General features: G+C 36.2%; 1 protein-coding gene across 1 annotated transcript; it reads left to right on the forward strand.

Annotated features, from left to right (window-relative positions):
• The first annotated feature begins 741 nt into the window (after positions 1–741).
• On the forward strand, positions 742–17287 carry LOC18427142 (DNA/RNA helicase protein). The gene is made up of 3 exons (XM_006836197.4): positions 742–3105; positions 3241–3547; positions 16123–17287. Exons 1-3 carry the CDS (start codon positions 1468–1470, stop codon positions 16950–16952), a joined length of 2775 nt encoding a protein of 924 aa, XP_006836260.3. The 5' UTR covers positions 742–1467; the 3' UTR covers positions 16953–17287.
• The last annotated feature ends 5415 nt before the right edge of the window (positions 17288–22702 follow it).

The following is a 22702-nucleotide window of genomic DNA, read 5'->3' on the forward strand; positions in this document are numbered from 1 at the left end:
AAGATTTTAAAGTTTTCATAGATCTGTTTGATTTACTCTAATTTTTTACGCTTTAAATTTTATAACTAAATATGAAAATATAATTTAAAGTTATCACAAAACTTTCCAACATTGAAACTATATTTTTTGATACTATTTGAAAGTGGGCTCTAATTTGATCATTTAGAGCCTCGGCTCTATACAAACTGCGCCCTTTCCCAAATATATACATGTATTATTTAAAGGAAATTTTTTAGAGAAAATATATAATGAGGTCATTTACCTCGGTACAAGGTTTTCACAATTGATCTTAACCACTAGATGTGATATTGGGTGGTTGCAGTTATTTTATTGATCAAGTTCAAAGTCCAAATTTTTTTTTTCAAACTTTGTGGCACATCCAAGCTATCCGATTTCACATCGGATAGTTGTAAGTAATTGTGATCTCCACTTATGAAACGTAAATGGTCTCATTGTATACCAAGGTAAATGGTCTATTTCATATAGCATTTAAATATATTTAAATATATGTTTTTTATTTTTGGGGCAGGTCCAATCGAGTTTGGGTCCGAGTCTAGGTCCAAGTCCGGATCAAGGTCCAATCAGGTCCGTGTCTAGTAACTTGTGATCTAGTCGCGTCTAGGTCCCAAAATCTTTTCCGGGTCGTCCAGGTGTGGCTGCAACCCAACCCCCACCCCAACCGTTGACGCCCCTAAATTAGGACCCTGGAGCTTTATCTACGAAAGAAGGGCTTGAAAGAGTGGAAACGTTTTGTAGAGAGAGAAGAGAGAGAGAGAGGAGAGAGAAGGGAAGGTCGCAAATGGCTATCCTTATTTATTGTTTGGGACTGTATACTTCTAGAGAGAGAAAATAGTTTTTTATAAAAGGATTGATAAATTTAAAACAGAGAAACGGGTTGGGAAGCTGATGCTGAGAGTGAAGCAAATCGCACCTCCAAAACTGTAAAATCCCAACGGTCAAGAACTTTCTTTTTTTGGGTTTTTTTTTTGAATAATTTTTTTGAAATTAGTCATTTAACGGTAGTTTTTAATTTTTTATGGTTCCTCCTATAAAACGATCAGCCCGCACCTGTCCTTTTTACTCTCTCTCTCTTCCCGTTTTTGCATTTTTCCTTTTTCTCTTTTACCCTTTTTACAGTCTCTCTCTTCCCGTTCTTGCATTTTTCCTTTTTCTCTTTTACCCTTTTTACAGTCTCTCTTCCCGTTCTTGCATTTTCCCTTTTTCTCTTTTACCCTTTTTACAGTCTCTCTCTTCTCTTTGCCTTTTTACAGTTTTCTTCTCTCTGTCTCTGCCTTTCACAGTCTCCCCTCCCTCTCTCTCTGTCTCTCTCTCTGGGTTTTAGCCCATCCCTTTTCCCCTTCTTTTTCTGGGTTATATTGCCTCCCTCTCTCTCTCTCTCTAGGTTTTGAACTCCTCCCTCCCTTTCCCTCTCTCTCTCTAGTTTTCTAGTTAAAACGTTCTCTGTTAATGGGGGACTGTGACGAAGAGAACGGCTTAGAAAGCATGGCCTCCACCTCTGAAACTTTCATGGTGGGTTTTGTCATAGTTAACATAGTGGGCCTGAAACATTACACGGGCACTATTAATGGCAGAGAAATGGTGGGTTTAGTGAGAGAACCCCTCAACCCATATGACCCAAACGCCATTAAAGTCCTCAACATGAGAGGACAACAGGTGGGTTACATAGAGAGGGACTCTGCAAAAGTTCTCTCTCCTCTCATTGATGAATCTTTTATCACCGCTGAAGGGATAGTCCCTCGAGGCCTTCGGAACTTGTACAAAATGCCATGTCAAGTTCACATTTTCGCAAGGTTCGAGTTAATGGAAGCTGTGAGGCTTCAGATTTTGGAGTCGGGTTTGGAGTTCATTTCAAGTACTGATGCTGGTTTTTCTCTCTCTAAATCGGTGGTTGTTCAAGAGAGAAGCAAAGGCGAACATTCCCGAAGCATTGATGAGATTTTCTCATCAATGGAGACCGAAAAGAAGGTAAGAATGATCGAACCCTCTGAGACTATTGTTTCTGAGCTTTTTCCCCACCAAAAAGAAGGGTTGGGTTGGTTGGTTCATCGAGAGAATTCTTCGGAATTACCCCCATTTTGGGAGGAGAGAGAAATTGGGGGAAAGAAGATCTTTTTCAATGTTTTGACAAACTACCAGACATATGATAGACCTGAGCCTATCCGGGGTGGTATATTTGCTGATGATATGGGGTTGGGAAAAACTGTTACTTTGTTAGCGTTGATTGCAATAAACAAACCCGGTTCAGTTGTAGTTCCAAATTTGATCAATGCTGATTCTGAATTGGCTGGTTCTTCTGAAACTGTTAATATTAACTCTGACCAAGTTCATTGTAGCACAAAGAATACAAACCCTAATTTGAATTCCGAATTGGATGGTTCCTCTGAAGTTGTTACTACTAAGTCCAAGAAAGTTAATTCTAGAAGGAAGAATTCAATTTCTGATCCTAATTCTGAACTGGATCCTGGTTCTAGATCAGTTGGGAAAAAATCCAAGAGAACCAATAATTTGAAGGAAAATTCCAATTCGAATTCTCGCAAAAAAAGGAAAAATGATAGTGGGGCTGTTAAAGAATTTACGGACAATGTAGTCTATGAAGGTCCTAGTTTGTCGGGGCCAAAGACCACTCTGGTTGTCTGCCCCCCTTCAGTGATTTCTACATGGATTTCACAGTTGGAAGAGCATACTAAACATGGTAGTTTGAAGGTGTATTTGTACCATGGAGAGAGGACCAACAAAGCAAAGGAGCTTCGAAAGTTTGATCTTGTATTGACGACATATAGTACCCTTGCTGCTGAATTTGATTGTCCTGATTCACCTATTAAGGAGATAGAGTGGTTGAGAGTGATTTTGGATGAGGCCCACCTTGTGAAGAATGCATCAGCCAAACAGTCTAAGGCGGCAATAGCTCTAAATGCAAAGAGGAGGTGGGCGGTTACTGGGACGCCTATTCAAAATAATTCGTTTGATTTGTTCTCACTCATGGCGTTTTTGAGGTTCCAACCCTTCTCAATCAAAAGTTATTGGCAAAGCTTAATGCAGCGTTCACTTGGCCAAGGGAGTTCAAGTGGCCTCATGCGTTTGCGGGTAAGATACAGCTCAAAAACTACTCTCTCTCTCTCTCTCTCTCTCTCTCTCTCTCATATTCAATAATCTGGCCCTCTTTGTGTGTGCATCCGTTTGTTTAAAGTTATTGTTTAATCCATGATTATTATGCTCTAGGCCTTGATGGGAACCATTTCTCTGAGGAGGACAAAAGATGTGCAAGATGATAGGAAAAGCTTGGTTGGATTGCCGCCAAAAACTGTTGAAATTCATTTTGTGGAGCTTTCTGCAGAGGAGCGCATGCTGTATGAACAAATGGAAACAAATGCTAAAAATGTTGTTTCAGAATATATCGATTCTGGCAGTGCCGTGCGCAATTACTCCACTGTGCTTCATATCATTCTGCGACTGCGCCAGATTTGTGATGATTCAACCCTGTGTCCTTCGGATATTACACGCCTTCTTCCATCCAATGATTTTTCAGGTAATGTTTGCCCAATCATGTTCTTTCTTGATATTGTTATAGCTTCTTTTCTTGAAGATGTCATTTATGTGGACATTCTTTCTGAAATATCTTTACTTTGTGACCTGTTGCTTTAGTTTTTATTTTCATCTGATCTTGCCTTGTGACCTCATGCTTTTCTTGTTTTCCATTTAATATGTAACTACGATCACTCTACTTACAATCTCATTGGGTTCAACAAAGTAAATACACTATTTATTATTATGGTGAAATCAAGCAAAGTAAGATATCAATCTGCATATAAAGGACAAAGATAACTCCTACTGCTCAGAGATGGATATCTTGTGTTGGTTGGTTGTTCCATAATAAAATAGCTGTCACTTTTCAATGTCTTTAATGGAGTAGCCTTCTCATTTGTTGTGATTTTACCATAACAGAAATAGTCTGTGTTTCTCAAAGACTTCAATTGATAGCCATCATCTGTAAGTACTAGGAACCAATCCAATTTGCCATTTGTCATTCAAATGCCACTGCTTTTAATTGTTGAAGTGTCTGTTGGTTTGATGATGAAAATGATTTGTTAGATAGAGGCATATCAGTGATATCTCAATCGTGTTGTTTAGGAAAGAAGTTTAGTGTTCCATTTTGTTAATGAAACTATTTATCAGTTAATGATGGTCCTAACGAGCGAAGTATTCAAAAATATTGAAATGGAACTTGTATGCTAGTTAAATAATAGCATTAATCTTGTTGGAGGCATAGATTGGAGCTTAAAGGTAGAAGAAAATTAATCTATGGTAGTGATTGAGTAGGAGGTGAGATGGTGATAGAGATCTACTAGGACATTTTGGAAGCTCCCTACATGATGAATGCGGAGATATCACCCTTGAAGAAGGTCAAACGTGTACCCTTGAAGAAGGTCAAACGCGCTGGTGGCTGCTTTAGGTTTCTTCATGTCCCTAAGGGCACTATCCATATTAATTGTCCAAAGTGCCAAGGTAACAACAAGGTGTCAAGGAAAAATATTCTGAAGGAATTGGTGTATCCTATACTGGACATGTGTAAGCTTGGCAAATACTGCTTGAATAGGGGTTGTGTTGATTAGTTGTTTGAGTTGGTGAGGTCCTTTGGGTCGTGGAAGGAGCTTATTGTTGTCATGTCTTGTGTCGTCAACTTTTAATCTCTTGATATGAATAGTTGTGTTGGTTCGTTGTTAGACCTTGAAGAAGGTCGAACGTGCTGGTGGCTGCTTCAGGATTCTTCTTGTCCCGAAGGGGACTAGCCATATTAATTGTCCAAAGTGCCAAGGTAACAACAAGGTGTCAAGGAAAAATATTATGAAGGAATTAGTGTATCCTATAGTGGACATGTTTAAGCTTGGAAAATAATGCTTGAATTAGGATTGTGTTGGTTCGTTGTTCGAGTTGGTGAGTGAAGAATTTAGAGAGAGAGAGAGAGAGAGAGAGAGAGAGAGGAACTCTTGAGAAAATAATTATGACCACATTGATCTTGTGGTGGTTCTTTCATTTTATATATAATAATAATACAACGGTGTAATATACACCTTCCTATCTTGTCATATGCAATTATACACTTTCGTATCATCTCATATGGAATATACACTTTCCTATCTTGTTACAATTTTTGAATTTTGTTTCTATTACTCGTCCTCAAACTCGGTTGGGGAGGCATTTGAAGCTTGAGTTTGAAGCAAAGATCTCGAAAAACATCTTGTGGCAAAGGCTTGGTGAAGATATCAGCTAGTTGATTGTGAAAGGAAACGAAATGAGTGATAAGTAATCCAAGAGCAACCTTTTCATGCATAAAATGATAGTCTAACTCGATGTGCTTTGTCCGTACATGAAAAACATGATTAGCTGTCATGTAGAGAGCACTAATATTGTCACAAAGAAGTGTTGGTGGCTGAGGAAGATGCAACTCAATATCCCGAAGAATAAAAGAAAGCCATGTCAATTCTGCAGTAGTGGATGCCATAGATCGGTATTCAGCTTCAGCAATGGAACGAGCCATAGTCGAGCTAGTAGTGGATGCCATAGACTGTTTCTTAGCACTCCAAGATATGCAATTGGAACCAAGATAGGTGCAGAAACCAGTGGTTGAACGACGAGTGGTTGAGCACCCGGCTTAATCTGCATCAAAAAAGGCATATAACTCAAGGGAACTAGCAGACAAGATTCTTATACCACATGATTGTGTACCATTGGAGAATTCACTTAACTGCTTGAAAATGAGCAATTGTAGGAGCATGCATAAATTGACACACTGTATTAACACTATACGAAAGGTTTGGCCGTGTTATGGTGTATTGGAGTGCACCAACAATCCTCCGATAAAGTGATGGATCAGAATTCCCATGAATATTATTTTTCATTATCATTGGTATTGAAATAGGTTTGGCACTGAGCATCTGAGCACGATCATGAAGATCCCGAGCATATTTGCTTTGCGATAAAAAAATTCCATTTGAAAAATAAGATACCTCTATGCCAAGAAAGTAGTGAAGAGGCTCAAGATCTTTTATTGCAAATTCCCTTCCAAGTTGGGAAATTAACCATTTTAAAAGATCTGAAGTATCACCAGTAACAATAATATCATCAACATACAGGAGAAGGATAATAGTGCCTTGAGTAGTGCGAGAAACAAATTGAGATGAATTAGCAATGCTGCAATAAAACCCCAATGTTAATAAATAGGAACTAAATTGATCAAACCAGGCTCGTGGTGCTTGCTTGAGGTCATATAAAGCTCTTTTTAATTTGTAGACATGATTAAGATATTTTGAGCTCACAAATCCAAAAGGTTGTTCTATAAATACAGGTGCTTTAAGAAAGCCATGCATGAAAGCATTTTTCACATCAAGCTGTTTGATAGGCCAGTGCCGCACAATAGCTACAGTGAGTACAATCTGAATACTAGCAGGCTTAATAACATGACTGAATGTTTCAGAGAAATCAATTCCAGCAATCTGATTGTATCTTTTAGCAACTAGTCTGGCCTTAAGTCTCTCTAGACTACCATCAGACTTTAATTTAGTCTTATAAACCCAACGACAATTAATAATATTCATACCTGAAAGACATAGAACTAGCTCCCAAGTTGAGTTAACATGTGGGGCTCCAATTTCCTCTTCCATTGCATGATGCCAACCCGGATGACCAAGGCAGACTTAATGGATTTAGGTTCAAAAGGGATTTGCTTCAAAAGTAGGAGCACTTGAAATAGTTGCCCTGAATGAGAGAATTCGAGGTCTTCGAGTACCATCTTGAGATCTTGTGATCATTTGATGACGAGAATGCCTAGAGTCCAGTAAAAAATTAGATTGGTTGGTTTGTTGAGTGGCAACATTTTCATCACCCTGATTGTGTTGTATCATCTTGAACATCTTAGATTGATGTTGCAGTGGTGACATCTTCTTCTATAAGAGAAGTTGTAGTGCTATTATTGGTGATAGGCAAAGCAATACCTGAGGGACCAAATACATCAAGGGAATCCTATATGGGTGGTTTATGTGAAGGTGATGAATTAGAAGAGGAAGGAGTTTGTGTGTCAGGCTCATAATACTCTGACCATTCTGCATAGGTGGACAGCTCCCTCTGAACCTGAGCACTATCAAACAAAGAATTGGGGTTAGCATAAGGATATATATTTTCGTCAAATACAACATGTCTAGAGATATAGACTCTCCCTGAGGGTGGATTCAGACATATATAATCCTTATGTTGAATATTGTAACCCAAAAATACACATGGAAGAGAATGATGATAGAATTTATTTGCAGCATAGTCTCGAAGGTATGGAAAGCACCGACAACCAAAAACCCGGAGTGAAGAATAATCTGGCAAGCGGCCAAATAACAAAGAATATGGTGAATCCATTTGCAAATTAGCTAAGGGAATCCTATTTATTACAAAGATTAGGGTATAGAAAACTTCAACCCAAAGCCGTTTAGGAATTCTTGTATGAAACATCGTTGTAAGACCCAATTCTACAATATTTCTATGTTTCATTTATGCTTTTCCATTTTGTTCAGGGGTTCCCAGACATGATATCTGTTGCACAATTCCATTCTCAGTAAGATGAGCAATGAATTCTTTCTTAGCAAATTCGCCACTTCCATCACATTGAAAAATTAGAATTCGAAATCGTTTATCAAATCTCCTTTCAACCATATGATAAAATTTCACAAATGCAGAGAAAAAGTCAGATTTTCTTTTCAAAGGATTAAATCCAAGAAAAACGAGTATATTCATCCACAAACACCACATAAAAGTGATAACTCTGATTGGATAAAACTGGAGCAGGACCCCATAAATCTGAATGAATTTTAAAAAGAGGTTTTGTAGAGGTCTTATCAGTACTACTAAACAGGAGTTTACAACTTTTTCCCATCTGTCAACTAGCACAAATATAATGAGATTTATTCCATGCATCAACATTAATCAACTGTTTAGATTCTAAGGAATGGACTACTGTATTTTGAGGATGTCCGAGTTGTTGATGCCACACATTTTCAGATGTTCTATTATTTCGATTAGAAAATAAAGCTTCCTTCACATCCTCAAGTACATAAAGTCCACCCTTGCTACTCCCACTAGTTAGAGTTCTCCCTGTGCTCATTTCCTTAATCTGAAAATCATCTGATGAGAACTAAAAAATACAAGAAAATATTTTGTAAATTGGCTAACAAATGGTAAACTCCTTTTCATCTCTGGCACCAAAATAATATTAGAACTATTAAAATTTTCAGACCCAACATTAATATTTGCATTACCAACATGTGAAATAGTCAATTGCTCACCATTATCAACCATGATTGTATCTCTACCAATATAAGGGCGAAGGTTTTGCAGTTTACCTGGGTCTCTTGTCATATGAGTTGAGGCACCAGTGTCTGGGAACCATTCCGAGTCTTGGGACTTTGCTATAGTCATTGCAACAAGAGCTTAAAGAATGTCTTTTTCTTGGTATATATGATTGAATTAGAGCCATCACTTTAATGCAATATGTCCAAATTTTTCACAATTTTGACACTTTTCTTGAAGTGTCTGAGCTGGTTGTCGTATCTGTGATTCATGTTGAAACCTTTGATTCACGTGCTGCATAGGTGTACCACACTTTCTTGGTTTCTCTAAGGCACACCATGTCCCACATTATTGTTCTGGCATGTTTGAAGAAATCCATGCCCTCAAGATTTTAAAACCTGTTGACCACCAAAGTTGTGTATGCCTCTACCTCTGTAATTTCTACTACCTCTGTTAGATCCAAAATTCCTTTGTTGTCCAGTAAGAGCCATATTCTGATTTGGATATGAGTATTCTTTAAAGACATGAGACTGATTTGTAATCTCATGACTTTGAAGAAGTGGTATAATTTCAGAATAGGAACGAATCGACGGCTTAAGCATAGTGGTAGCAAAACTCGCATGTTTTGGACCAAGTCCATTAAGAAGCCAAAATACCTTATTTTCATCTCGTACAAGTTTGCTAATAGTAGCCAAATTATCACAAACACTCTTGAATCTATATACGTATTCTGATTCCCTTTCTTGCATAGTTGGAGTTGTTGGGTAAGTTGAAACTCCCTAGCTTGAGAATAACCTGCATAGGCATTGTTCAAAACTTTCCATACTTTTGTAGAAGTCGTAAGGCCAACCACAAGACTGAGACACTCTTCTGACAGTGTCCCTATGATCCAAGCTTTAAGTAGCCGGTCGGACTTTAGCCACAATTTGTTGTCTGGGTTTTCGATTTCACTATTACTATCAGGAGAGGAAATCTTTTGAATTGGTGTAGGGCAATCACCATTAATAAATCCAGAAAGTTCTTGACTCTCAATCAGTGATAGTATTTGGGTTTCCCATAACAGATAGTTGTTTTTTGTCAATTTGATCGACACAAAATTTCCTATGTTAAGGTTGGAGGGTTATGGATATTTGGTTATTGAGGATAAAGTACCCATTGGATCGCTAAGATCAGATACCGATCACCAGCTTTATGGTTTTAGAGAGAGAGATAATGGATGGCGGAAAAAAATTACGATGGTGGTTTATGGCTTGTTGGAAGGGGAAATATGATGGAAGAGAAAATACAATGGAAGCAAAGAAGCAAATAGGGCTTGATGGAAGAGAAAATAAGATGGTGGTTTTATCGAATATGTTAGTGGTGGTTTTTAATTCTACTTGTCTCTCTCAATGGATCGTGCAACTTTGAGACTTGCCTCCAAGGCACGGTTCACATATGCAAGCCAACAGATTGGTAACAAGGTGAGTTGAAATTAAAGAGGTGAGAGGAAAACAAGGTTTATAAAAATAAAAAAGAGGAAGGGAAAAAGATTGAGGTACGGTGACTTAAGATGAGGTTTCTGCTTGTTTTGGATTGAGAAACTACTTCTAGCTAAAAGACTAAGAGGATCGGTGCTGCTTTGATACCATGAAGAATTTTAGAGAGAGAGAGAGGAACTCTTTGATAAAATAATTATGCCCCACATTGATCTTGTGGTGGTTCTTTCATTGTCTATATAATAATAATACAATGGTGTAATATACACCTTCCTATCTTGTCATATGCGATATACACTTTCCTATCTTGTTACAATTTCTTAATTTTGTTTCTATTAGTGCGGTCCCTTGGGTCATGGAAGGAGTTATTGTCGTTATATATATTGTGTCATAAACTTTTAGTCTCTTGGTATGAATAGGGCTGTGTTGGTTCATTGTCCGAGTTACTGAGGTCCTTTGGGTCTTGGGTATCATTTCTTGTTAATTAATTGCCATATTCTTTTTGGTTTAATGCTATAAGAATTATTCAGCTTTGATTTAGGATCATTTTAGTAGTGCTAGAGTATGGGAGATACTTTTCTGCTTTTCCTTTCATTAATCTACCAAGATCTTAATAGTTCGTTTGCCCATTTAGAAGTTTTGTATAAGTTAATGGTCCTGTATTCTGAAGTAATAAAGATATTCTTTTGGAGTTACAATTTTCACATGGTATTAGGGCAGAAACTTTTTCATGTGATTGTTAATCTACAAAGCAAGTGTTGAACTTGTGAAACTTTGGATTGTAATCCATGCTTTCATGCTTTGGGATAACAAAAAAACATCCCTGAAAGCAATAGACACCCCACTTAAGTGTCATCCTTCAAATCAGATTTGACTATGAATGTATGCAAGAGAACTATCCTATGTTTTGCTTGTCAACGTAATTATGGTGGAAAAAGTTTATATAAGGTCACAACCTTATAATGTTCCGAAGTTGGAAAGCCTTCTACTTGATCATCTCCACATCGAGATGTATTGATAGGAAGAAAAATAGAATTTCAAGTCCAAAAAATAGCGCTTGTAACATATTATCTGAACTATATATTTTCAAGTGTTTATAGATCTGCTCAATTTGTACCATCTTGTCTGAAATTTTTTCTCTTTCAAATTTTGTACTTACAAAATCAATTTCCTGGTATGAAAAGTTCCCTTATATTTAGATATTTTCCATTGATATTCTCCATTTAAAACTAAGGACCTTTCATTGATATAAATGAACTTTTTTCTTTTTTGATAGTTGATTCTAAATTGAAATTCTTTCTTTGTTTTATTACAAGCCTTTTCGTGTTCTACATAGTTTGCTATCTGTATGTTCTCTATTGTTTCAAGCATTAGATCGCTGAGTAACACATGGAATTTAGAAATGATTCTTTATTCTTTCTCTCAATTCCATTGAAAACTTACAAAATGTTATTCATTCTTTCAATTTTCCATTAACATCTTATGAGACGTGATAAATGGCGTTGTGGTAACAATTTCTGCAAAAACTTTAAGTGCAACAAAAACTTATAACCCACTATGATAATTTGCATTGTGTTCCTTCCACTTAATATCTTATTATGTATCAAAACGTTCTAGAAGCAATAACCCACTTGGAGGAACCTCGAAAATTAATTAAATAATTTAATGCATCTGATTTGCAAACTGTTTGCTTTTGCGATTGCTTCAGTTTCTTCAATAGCCCTTGATTTATGCCCTTTTGTATATGAAAGCACATTTTATACTTTTCAATAGAAAAAGGAATGCTGACCGCCCATAGTTCCCATTTACTTTTTCTTAAGGTATTGCAACGTTGTATTAGGAGAAAACATACATAGTTAAATAATATTTGTAGCCATCGCATGTGCTTGCTAGATTCTTTATTTTACTGGGCTTCAATTTCATTTTGGTTTCTAGACAATCTCTTAATCTTGGGTCTCTCCAATTTCTTGATCCTTTTTTTCTTTGATGTTTTATATTTTCTATATTTTCTTTCAACCTCTTTTCAAACTTTACTAGGAACTTCTAAACAAACCTAGACATCCCCACACCTTCATGTAAGTTGTTTAAAAGGCCCCTCATTTGGAAGGTCCAGAACTCCACTAAATCATCATCATCATCATCGTTTGTGCTTTATCTCAACTATTTGGGGTTAGCTATACGAATCTTGTTCTGTCATTCCACTCTATCAATGTTTGACTATGAGTCACCATATATTTTTCTAATATTTTCATCCATGTCCTTTGGGGCCTTCCCTTACCCTTTTAGAGCCTTATACTTGAACATAGTTAGTTACACGAATCTTGTTCTACCACTCTGCTCTATCAATGCCATATCATCAGTCAGGCCACAAGTCATTGTATCTTTTCTTACTACTTCTATGTCCTTTGGGACCTTCCCTTGCCCTTTTAGCATCTTCCACTTGAATCAAATCACCCCTCCTAACTGGTGTTGCTCTAGGTCGACATTGCACATGGCCAAACTATCCAAGTCTACTTTCCCCTTATTTTTATCACCTATGAGAGCTACCTCTAAGTTCCCTCTAATGCATTCATTTCGAATTCTATCCTTCCCTATCTTGCCACTCATCCATCTTAACATCCTCATCTCAGCTGCAGTCATTCTACAGATATGTTGGTCCTTGACTGCCCAACATTCCATCCCGTAAAATATAGCTGGTCTTATAGCCGTCCTATAGAACTTTCCTTTTAGTGTTATTGGTATGCGACGATCACATAAGACTTTAGTAACACATCTTCACTTCATCCGTCCGTCTCTAATTTTATAAGCAACATCTTCGTTAACCTCTCCTTTCTCATGGATTATTGTCCCAAGATATCAAAAATAATTTCTTTTAGGTACTTTTTTGTCTTTAATCTTAATTAATTTCTTATTTATGCTCTTATTATTACTATATTTTGGCTTAGTCCGGCAAATTTTAAATATCTTTAGATTCTAACTTTGCTTTTACATCGTCTCTAGTCTCATTAATCAAAACTATGTCATCCACAAACACAATAACATATACCATGAGACATCATCTTGTAGATACCTAGTTAACTCGTATATAACCCAAAAAAAAAGAGAAACGGGCTCAACGCTTATCCCTGAAAATATGTGAAAATATTTTCACATATGGGCTTAATGCTGACCTAGGAACTCCATTAAATAATAGTTATTTGAAAATATGTGAAAAATAGGTTTCTTTTTATTGAATTTTAAGCATTTTGGCAGTTTTTTTCTCAATAGGTGTGAATTGAAAGACCCATACCTTTTAGTAGTAGAATGTACCAAATCGTTTACTTCGCCCTCCTGAATGTCCAGAGAGTATATGGACTTATAAATGGTCATTGCAAATGGGGACAAAACCTCTTTATTTATCTGAAATACTCCACTCCATATTTAATACATTTAAAAATTTTCTAGTTTGTGTAATAATGATTATTTATTTTAATAAAATTGTAATTAGTTAAATAGTCAAAATGATTGTCAATGTCTTTTTTTTGCTGGGGTATGATTTTGAAAGAATATTGGGGAAAAAGAGATGGAAGAAAAATCTGGAAACAAAATAAATTCATTGAGTACTTTTTTTCGGGGGGGGGGGAGGGGGGGAGTAGTAGTCCATTGAGTACTTTATCGGGGGGGGGGGGGAGGGGGGGAGTAGTAGTCCATTGAGTACTTTATAAAAGAAAAATATAAAACTGTAAAGTACCAAAGGTTAAAAAAAATCTAGCAAAATATTTGGAAGGTCAGTAACTACATTAAAGAATGAAGTTATTTGAAGATATGTAAAAAGCAGTTTCTTGTCATGGAGTCGTTGGCATTTAGCAGCTTTTCTTAATAAGCAGGGTATTGGAAGACTGTACCCTTGAATAGTAGAGCATTCGAAACTGTTTTCTCCTGCACTCCTAAATGCATGGGGGGTACACGTACCCCCCAAATTGATAATAAATGGTCCTTCCAAATGGGGCCAAAGCCTCTTTGTTTATGATTCATACTTGTATTTTTGTATTATTCATGCATTTATACTCCAACAGGGCGGGAAGTACATGTGTTTAATTATTAATAAATAATGGTCCTTCGAACGGGGTCTAAAGCCTCTTTGTTTATGACTCAACTTGTTTGTTTGTCTGTTTTTTTTTTAATATGATTCATACTTATTTCTTTATGAATGTTCCATTTTTTATCAAATATTTGTCACAGTTTGAGTTCTATGATCGGCTGCTGTTCTTTGGCAGTCTTTGTTTGATTAGTCTTAGTGTAGACACTAAAGATAGGTGATAGCTGTCTATGGTGTGAACATGCTCTTAGGGGTAAGTATGAGATATTTTTTAGCATTGTGCTTTAGGAGGGCTTAAATAGTGTAATTATGGATTTCTCTTATATGGTGTTAGTTGTATTTCTTTTATGTGGATGATATTATGGATTACTGACACTTCAGCTTCATCATGTACTGATATATTGCCAAAATTGAAAAATATGAGACACTCATGTCCTGGGACTTGAGATTACTGGATCATTTAAGGGGATTTGTACCATAAAACATAACTAAATTGCGTGATATTCCTTCTCATGCCCATCTGGTCAACACTCCCTTGGAGCGGAATGTATTGATATGTTGCCAAAATTGAAAGTTATGAGACACTCATATCCTGGGACTTGAGATTACTGGATCATTTAAGGGGATTTGTACCATAAAACATAACTAAATTTCATGATATTCCTTCTCATACCCATCTGGTCAACACTCCCTTGGAGCTCAATGTAAAAGCATCATCAAATGATTGAGGGTCTTTATGATCGAACCATGGCCAGATGCTTAGACGGAGGACTTATCTATTTGATCACATCAATATACCAAATATAGCTCATGCAATCTAACTTATTCAGTGATTTTCTTCTTGCACTATGTACCTTTTATGATAGTATGGCAATTCAAGATATATTTTGAATCCTTTCTGTGCCTTCATTGTATAATCAAATGCCAAATCCCAGGCTGTTGCCTTTGTAAATTCCTAGATGGTAGATGGCAACGGTGGACTCTACTATAGTATCTAAGCCTATTACTTTCAGCCTTCAATGAGTTTATTTGGCTTTGGGTTTTATAGTGTATGAATGCTTTTAGGTTAAGGGACTTACCTACTTCAATGCCATTTAGATAACTGTTAGTATTGTCTTCCATGACAAGACACATTAAGCTATGGCATCACTGTATCCAAGGTAAACCCGAACACCTCAACCTTGTCAAACGATTCCGATCTTCTTCTGTCTTGTAGTCATGGAGTCAAAAGGATGGCTTTGCAACACCAATTTTCTTGTAGTAAACTGAGGCAATCATGCCTCACTTTTTTTCTATCATTGCATCCAAGATAAACCCTAGCCAATTAGTTGGGAAAAGGCTTTGACGATGATTATGGTCCAAGGTAAACCTAGACACCTCAACCTTGTCAAACTATTTCGATCTTCTTCTGTCTTGTAGGCATGGAGTTCAAAGGATGGCTTTGCAACACCAATTTTCTTGCAGTAAACTGAGGCAATCACGCCTCACTTTTTTTTCATCACTGCATCAAAGATAAACCCTAGCCAACCCCAATTAGTTGGGAAAAAGCTTTGACGATGATGATGATCCACGATAAACCCTCATACCCCAAAGATTAGGAAAGTGAGGGCAATCATGCCATACCGGTTTGTACCATCTCCTAAAGGAATTTGTCAGCATCCGTTGCTCTCTAGTATATTTTTCCCTTTTTCTTTTTCTTGAATGCCATCAAACCCTTGCCGTCTCCTTCGAGCAAACACAAGTATGATGTCTTGGATTTTTCATACCATAAAGAAGAGGATCCGATGGGTATATTTTAAAGAGAACCAAATTCAACAATGGCTTGCTAATTTTCCGTTTCACGATGAGTAGCAACAAGTAATCTATTACTCATTAATTGGCTGAATCCGTATATTTTCCAAGTTTGGACATTTTTAAAATTCATGTCTCTCAAAAATAAAAAATCAAGTCTCTCAAATGATGTAATCAATTATGAACAAACAAGAAGAAGAATGTGTGGGTATATGTGTCGCTACGTGCCCGGTACAGGTCTGGCACCCAAACGGAAGAATACTATGTAACATAGCTATTATGCTAAAAATGCTCCCTCACTCACACGTGTGTAGGTGCAGGAGCTCTATCTCTCGTACACAAATGCATGTAGGATCTTTCTCTCTCAGATACACACACACATACAGATTCCTCAAGCCTGAAGCACTGACCATTGTGGTGGCCATGCAGATCTATCCACCAACCCCGAGCTGCTGAACCAGGTGCTTGCCCGTCTCCAAGAGGAAGAGTGGCATGATCTTGACTGCCCCATCTGCCTCTCACCCATAGCTGATGCCCACCCCACCATCACTCGCTGCACCCACCTCTTCTGCCGTCCCTGCATCCTCACGTCTCTCCGCCACCACCCCACTAACCCACGATGCCCCATTTGTCGAACCCCTCTCTCAAACTCTGACCTCTTCTCTCTCCCCCAACCCCCCCAAGCACCACCCCCCGACCCCTCTGTCACAAAAAACCTCAGCTCCAAGACCGCCACCCTCATTAAACTCTTGGTTTCTTCGAGACCCAATAACCCATCGGGCAAGTCGGTCGTTTTCTCTCAGTTCACCTCAATGCTGAACCGACTAGTAGGCCCAATTCGCGAGGCTGGGTTTGAGGTCATGAGACTGGATGGGACAATGTCGGCTAAGAAAAGAGGAGCGGTGGTTCGTGAATTTGGGCTGAGTGGTTCTGGTTCCCATGGTGGGGGGGTCGTTTTGCTAGCTAGTCTGAAAGCTGGTGGGGTTGGAGTGAGCCTAGTGAGTGCGTCGAGGGTGTATATGATGGAGCCATGGTGGAACCCGGCTGTTGAGGAGCAAGCTATGGACCGGGTGCATAGGATTGGGCAGAGAGAGAAAGTGGTGGTCGTGAAGTTGGTCGTGAGAGGGAGTGTTGAGGAGAGGATGGTGGAGTTGCAGGAGAAGAAGAGGAGAGTGGCGAAGGGAGCATTTGAGTTGGAGGGTAAGAAGACGAAGCAGGGGATTACATTAGAAGACATGCAGGCCATCATGCGGTTGTAGAGCTCCTCTATCTCTCTCTCTATGTACATGTTTTTGTAGACCTGCTACCATGTGCATGTAAATTCATCTCTCTCTCTTGGCCACAGGGATTTTGTTATTATTTTGTGGTGCTAATGGCATTTTTCTCCCAAATTTCCGTTCTTTCTTCTGAGAACCCATTTGTCTCAAATGTAAGTGTCCTATTTTTCAACATAATACCTTCTCACTCTCAAATGCATGCTATTGTTGGGCCTGCTACTCTGTGCTTGTAAGTTCATCTGTGGATGGGTTTCTGTTCTTTGTAATTATTTACTTTGCTAATGGCAAGTTCAACAATGGCTTGTACATTCTCATTACTCAAAATGTTCATGAGTGTGGACCATATAAGGCCATTTGCCTATTTTACAAGGTAGTCATAGTCGTTCCTAGCAGTCAGATTTCAAATCAGGTAACAGGTGCTAGGTTTGTGTTACAAAGTTCGAGAAAAAAGTTATGGGACCTAAAGCTTTTATCGGTAGTGCATCGGTTTACTTGATTCTACATCCAACAACTAAAAATGATATTGACCTTGTACTAAAAGTCAAAATAAATTGTGATTGTGTAGTACAATGTTTGCAAAGTAGGGCTGTCCAACTCGGAACTGGCTGGTCAAACTAGAACCGGGCACTGGCCGATTCAATTTTTTCGCCGGTTTTGGTGGTTCAATCGGGTATTTTAAAATAAAAATATTAAAAAAGTTTAAATAAAATCTCAAAAAATAAGGGATTTGTTTGTAATGTGTTTTTTAATGCCTTTTATCATTTTGACAAAGCTTGGAAAGCGTATTGGCCATAGATATTTATTCTTAAAGTTTTCCCATCTTTATAAAAAAAATTCAAAAATATTCGTGCTCACAAATCAATTTTTTAAAATCAATTATTTCACTACTTTTCAACTTCATTGTTTTGTTTAATGAGTAATGATCTTATGAAACCCTCTCACATCTATGTGTGTATGACTTTAAAGGATCACATCATTAAATTTGGCACATATCTCTAGAAAAGTCAAGTTCTACATCTACGTGATAACTTTTTTAGAGATTTGTATCAAATTTAATGGCAATCCTTTAGAGTCCTACGTACATGGGTATGGGAGGGTCTCATAAGATTATTCCTCTTGCTTACTTAAGATTATTCCTCTTGCTTACTTATGCTTTATATATGTTTTTCATGATTTTTTGTTTTTTAAATTTTTTATTTTTTTTTAATACTTTTTGGATCAAATGTCACCTACCTTGCTAGGCCCATTGAATCGGCCAGTTTGCGGGTTACTCGAACCGGTCCTTAGCCAGTTTCTAAGTCTTTGTCGAATACTGGTGTTGTATTTCTTTGTTTATTTGTAAGTTTTTAACCTATCATCATTATAAAACTCTCTCTCCCATGTCCTAATACTTTTCTATGTTTATCTTTATGAAATTCTATCCTATCTTCATTATAAATCTCGGTTTATTTTTTGACAGAGTAGAACTTTTTATTGGTTCAATTATATATATATATATATATATATATATATATAGAGGAAAAGTCTTTCCAACACCTGTAGGCGAAAATGAACTGTGATTTCGTCTACCTTCATCATCATACAAATTTCATCGTGCGGTCATGATTATTCGGTAGTGTTTTAGTTTTTATTTTTTTCTACAAATCAGAATAATCTGAAATTTGAAAGGTATGTACATCTTACTGAGGCGCATCTAATAAACATATAAAAGAAAATTATCCGTAAAAACGAATTTGACCAAAATACCCTTGAAACTTTTTTAGAGTATTTTGGCCAATTTTTTTTATGTAAAATATTTTTTTTATATTTTTTGAATATTTCCCTATTTTTTATGAATACACGATCCAATTTTCAAGTCATTTCAATTTGTATATAAACAAAATGAAAAATAAAACATTACTGGACAATTGTGACCGTGCGATGAACTTTGGACAGTCATGGAGGTAGGCAAAATCAATGTTTATTTTCGTCTATAGGCGTTTTATAGTATCTTCCATATATATATATATGAAAAACACTACAAAACGTTTATAAGTGAAGTTTTTACAGTACTTCACGTATGGCTTATCACCGTTTAAAGTTTATTACATCATCACAAATGTCTGATAGTGTTTGAATTTCAATAATTTTTTTACAAAACATAATGATCTGAAATTTTGTAGGGGTGTGCGCTTTAGTGAGATGCACATGAATAAAATATAAAACAAAGAATTTGAATGATAAAAATTATGCAAAATACCTTATAAAATTTCAGTGGTAATTTCATCATTTTATTTTATCACTATTATTTTTTTAATATTTTATTTTGGTGCGACTTGGTCATATGTACATACGCCTCAAATTTAGACTAATCTAATTAATACAATAATTATAAAAATTCAAATACTACCGGACAACTGTGACCGTGTGATGAACTTTGGACGGTGAAGAGGTATAGATGAAGTACCATAGGATTTCACCTAAAGTTTATAAAATTTCAAGAATTAAAATCATAAAGACAGTACTGTAGATCCGGGCCGCATTTGGTATCAGAGCCATACAGTAAAACTGTCAAAGTGAAAACAGTAGAACTGTCCAACAGTGGAACTGTGTAAACAGTTAAACTGTCAAAAACAGTAAACCTGTTTCTTTTTACAAAATAAGCTGTAAGAGATAAAAGTTACATCTTTATAAAAGGATACCAAGTTAAATTTTACATCCCAGAAAGTTGGTCCGAGAGTTAAGGCAAGAGACAAGGGAAAGCCTATTGCAAAGTACCGCCAAGGCCAGGAAGAGCCGCTTAGGGAAAACGCTGGGCCCCTGAATGTCCAGATTGTCATTATCCGCAACCTACGGATGGCAAATTTAATAAAGAATCTTACTAGTAAAAATGCAACTTCATCTCAAACACTTAGAGTAAAAAATAAGGAACAAATAATCATTAATGACATTGAAGAAAATATCCAAAATTGGAATATACCAAAGCTACCAATCCATGACATTTATAATAAGGGATCATTCAAATTTAAGATGGGCTATGCCATCAAGACAGTAGAAGAAAGTCTATCTGTAACTCAACATCAAGAAGATTTTCAACTACTATCAAAGAAAATTGTTGAAAAACACAGAGAAAATAATTACAAATATTTACATATTGGTTTAATCCAAATAGCAGTGAAACCTTTGACTCGATTAGGGTTGAACACATCTGTGCTTGTATGCCTAAGAAATACAAGACACAATATTTTCACAGACTCGCTACTTGGCATGGTTGAATCCAGTCTCTGAAGTGGTCCAATATATTTTAATTGTTTTCCCAATTTTTCTGTTTCTTTGACTGACCCAAATATATTAGATATACTAACAATAAATTTAAAAACACATGGTTTTAATATGATGCATGGTTCTCAAAACCTAGCAATAGTATTAGAATATACTACAAAGTCATGAATACCTTATGTCCAAATATTATGAAAATTGATCAAAAAGATCAAACCATATTATTCCAAACAAATGTGGAAAAATCTAATATGATTGTTCCTAAAACAATAAAATGGTCAGATATTATATTACCACAGTCATGGGCATTACAACATGCCAATCAACCCCAAGAAATTCTTCAAAATCATATTCCTAATCAAATAATAGAACATCCTGATGGAAATATTAAATAAAATTTCAACAATTACAAACTCAAGATGATATTAATATTCATAGAAAAAAGAATATAAAAAATAAAATACCAAGTAGAAAATCATATTCTCATAATCCGAATGTTATAATACTACCTCCTCCTAGTCAACCTTCTTCATCCATACTTAGTTCCGATTTACAATTCCAAGGAACACGGAGAACAACAAATCATGTTGTTGTCCCCACATACACTCCTGAATCTAGTATAGCAAATACTCCTGAACCTAGTTTAGAAGATTTACAAGATTTCCAAATATTAACTTTATAAATAGAAGATGATATAGAAGAAGACAATCAATATGATCAATATTCAGATGAATATATAGCAGCATATTTAGCAGCCAAATTAGAAAGAAAAAGGAGAAAAGTTAATAGAGAATATATCAGAAAAGATTATTTATCTGAAGAAAATAAACATATTAGATAATGGTATCTCAAAACATTTCAACCAAGATTAATAGAATTAATGCACAAAAAATATAACAAATTCTTGAAGAAAGAAAGATTAAATAAAGGATTTTTTATATGGTTAAAAGAAGTATGTGTTCAATATAATATTACTATTCCTTCATTTGACAACATTCAAACAATAGAAGAAAAAACTTATATCAGTACAGATGGTACTACCACGGCTAGTACACATCCACCCGAAAAAAGTATTATACTTAAAGCAGCTATCCCAATTAAGGATGAGCCTACATAACCTCAATCATTATATGATATCATTGCTACTCCATATAAAATCTTACCCAAAGAACTTGGTAAGAAACAAGAGTTAATTCCTCATATTGTAGAACAAAATAATTATACAAATTTGTATATGCAATCTTTAGGTAAACAAGCAGAATGAATAGAAAGACTTGTTACCAAAGAACAGCCTTCTGCTATAGTCATACCAAAGGCAGTTTTGTTCAAACCACCTCCAGAATTAAATAAAAATAAATTCCATCTTGGAGATAATAATAAATCCTTAATGGATCAATTAATATCAAAATTATCTCAATTAGATATTAAAGGAATACCTTCCCCCAAAATAAATATTCCTCCTCCAACTATTACCAATATACCACCTGAGTCTTCGGAAAAAGGTAAAGCAAAACTACCTGAGCATGAAACAACGATGCTTCAGGAAGAAGAACCAATTATAAAAGATACTATCCAAAATCAAGAAAAAGCATTTATGGATACTACCTCTATTTCTGAAACTATAAACAGAATAGCCTATGGAAAATATTGGAAACCAATAACAGTTTTACCATATCACAAAAGACCTACACCTGTTGATATACAAATGGAAGAAGATGTCATATAACAGGCAGTATCATACTCAGGAAGATCAATAGTAAATTGGCAAATAGATGGATTATCTGAATTAAAGATATTAGATGTCATGAGGCATATGACAATGTATGCTTCTGCTAATAAAATGGCAGGCAACCCTGATCAAGAGGTTGTAAAAGCAATAGTCAATGGATTTACTGGCTGGTTAAGAGGTTGGTGGGATTTCTATGTAGATGATGAAACTAAACATAGAATCCTTAATAATACTAGGCAATGGACCTCAAAAAATGAACAAAACCAAGAAATAATATATACAGAGAGTGATGATGTCAACACTCTAATATATACCATTACACTTCATTTTGTAGACAGTACAGCTTTACTAGAGGCAAGATCAGAAGATCTGCTATCCTATCTACGCTGTCCTACCCTATCTCATTATAAATGGTATAAAGATGTATTTTTCTCAAGATTACTAATAAGAGAAGATTGTCAGCTAGACCACTGGAAAGAAAAATTTATAGCTGGTCTACCATATTTATTTGCTGAGAAAGTCAAAGAAAGACTAAGGAAAAAACATAACGGAATTATTGTTTATTCATCATATACACTTTGAGAACTCTCCGCAGAAATATGTGCTGAAGGTTTAGCCCTGTGCACAGATATGAAACTCAAAAGACAATTAGATAAACAAAAGATTACTAAGCGCAAGGAGCTTGGTGACTTTTGTGAACAATTTGGTTATTACCTTGATAAGAAAAATACGCCTGACAATTTAT

Source organism: Amborella trichopoda, chromosome 1, assembly GCF_054954075.1.
Source record: "Amborella trichopoda isolate Santa Cruz 75 chromosome 1, AtrichopodaSantaCruz75HAP2 v2.0, whole genome shotgun sequence".
In the NCBI taxonomy this organism is placed as follows: Eukaryota; Viridiplantae; Streptophyta; class Magnoliopsida; order Amborellales; family Amborellaceae; genus Amborella; species Amborella trichopoda.

Excerpts from the sequence above, each read along its gene's own strand:
- LOC18427142 (XM_006836197.4), top strand. The coding sequence starts at position 1,468 with ATGGGGGACTGTGACGAAGAGAACGGCTTAGAAAGCATGGCCTCCACC. Across the intron at positions 3,106-3,240 it reads GTGGCCTCATGCGTTTGCGG|GCCTTGATGGGAACCATTTC; the intron begins GTAAGATACAGC and ends ATTATGCTCTAG. Across the intron at positions 3,548-16,122 it reads TCCATCCAATGATTTTTCAG|ATCTATCCACCAACCCCGAG; the intron begins GTAATGTTTGCC and ends GTGGCCATGCAG.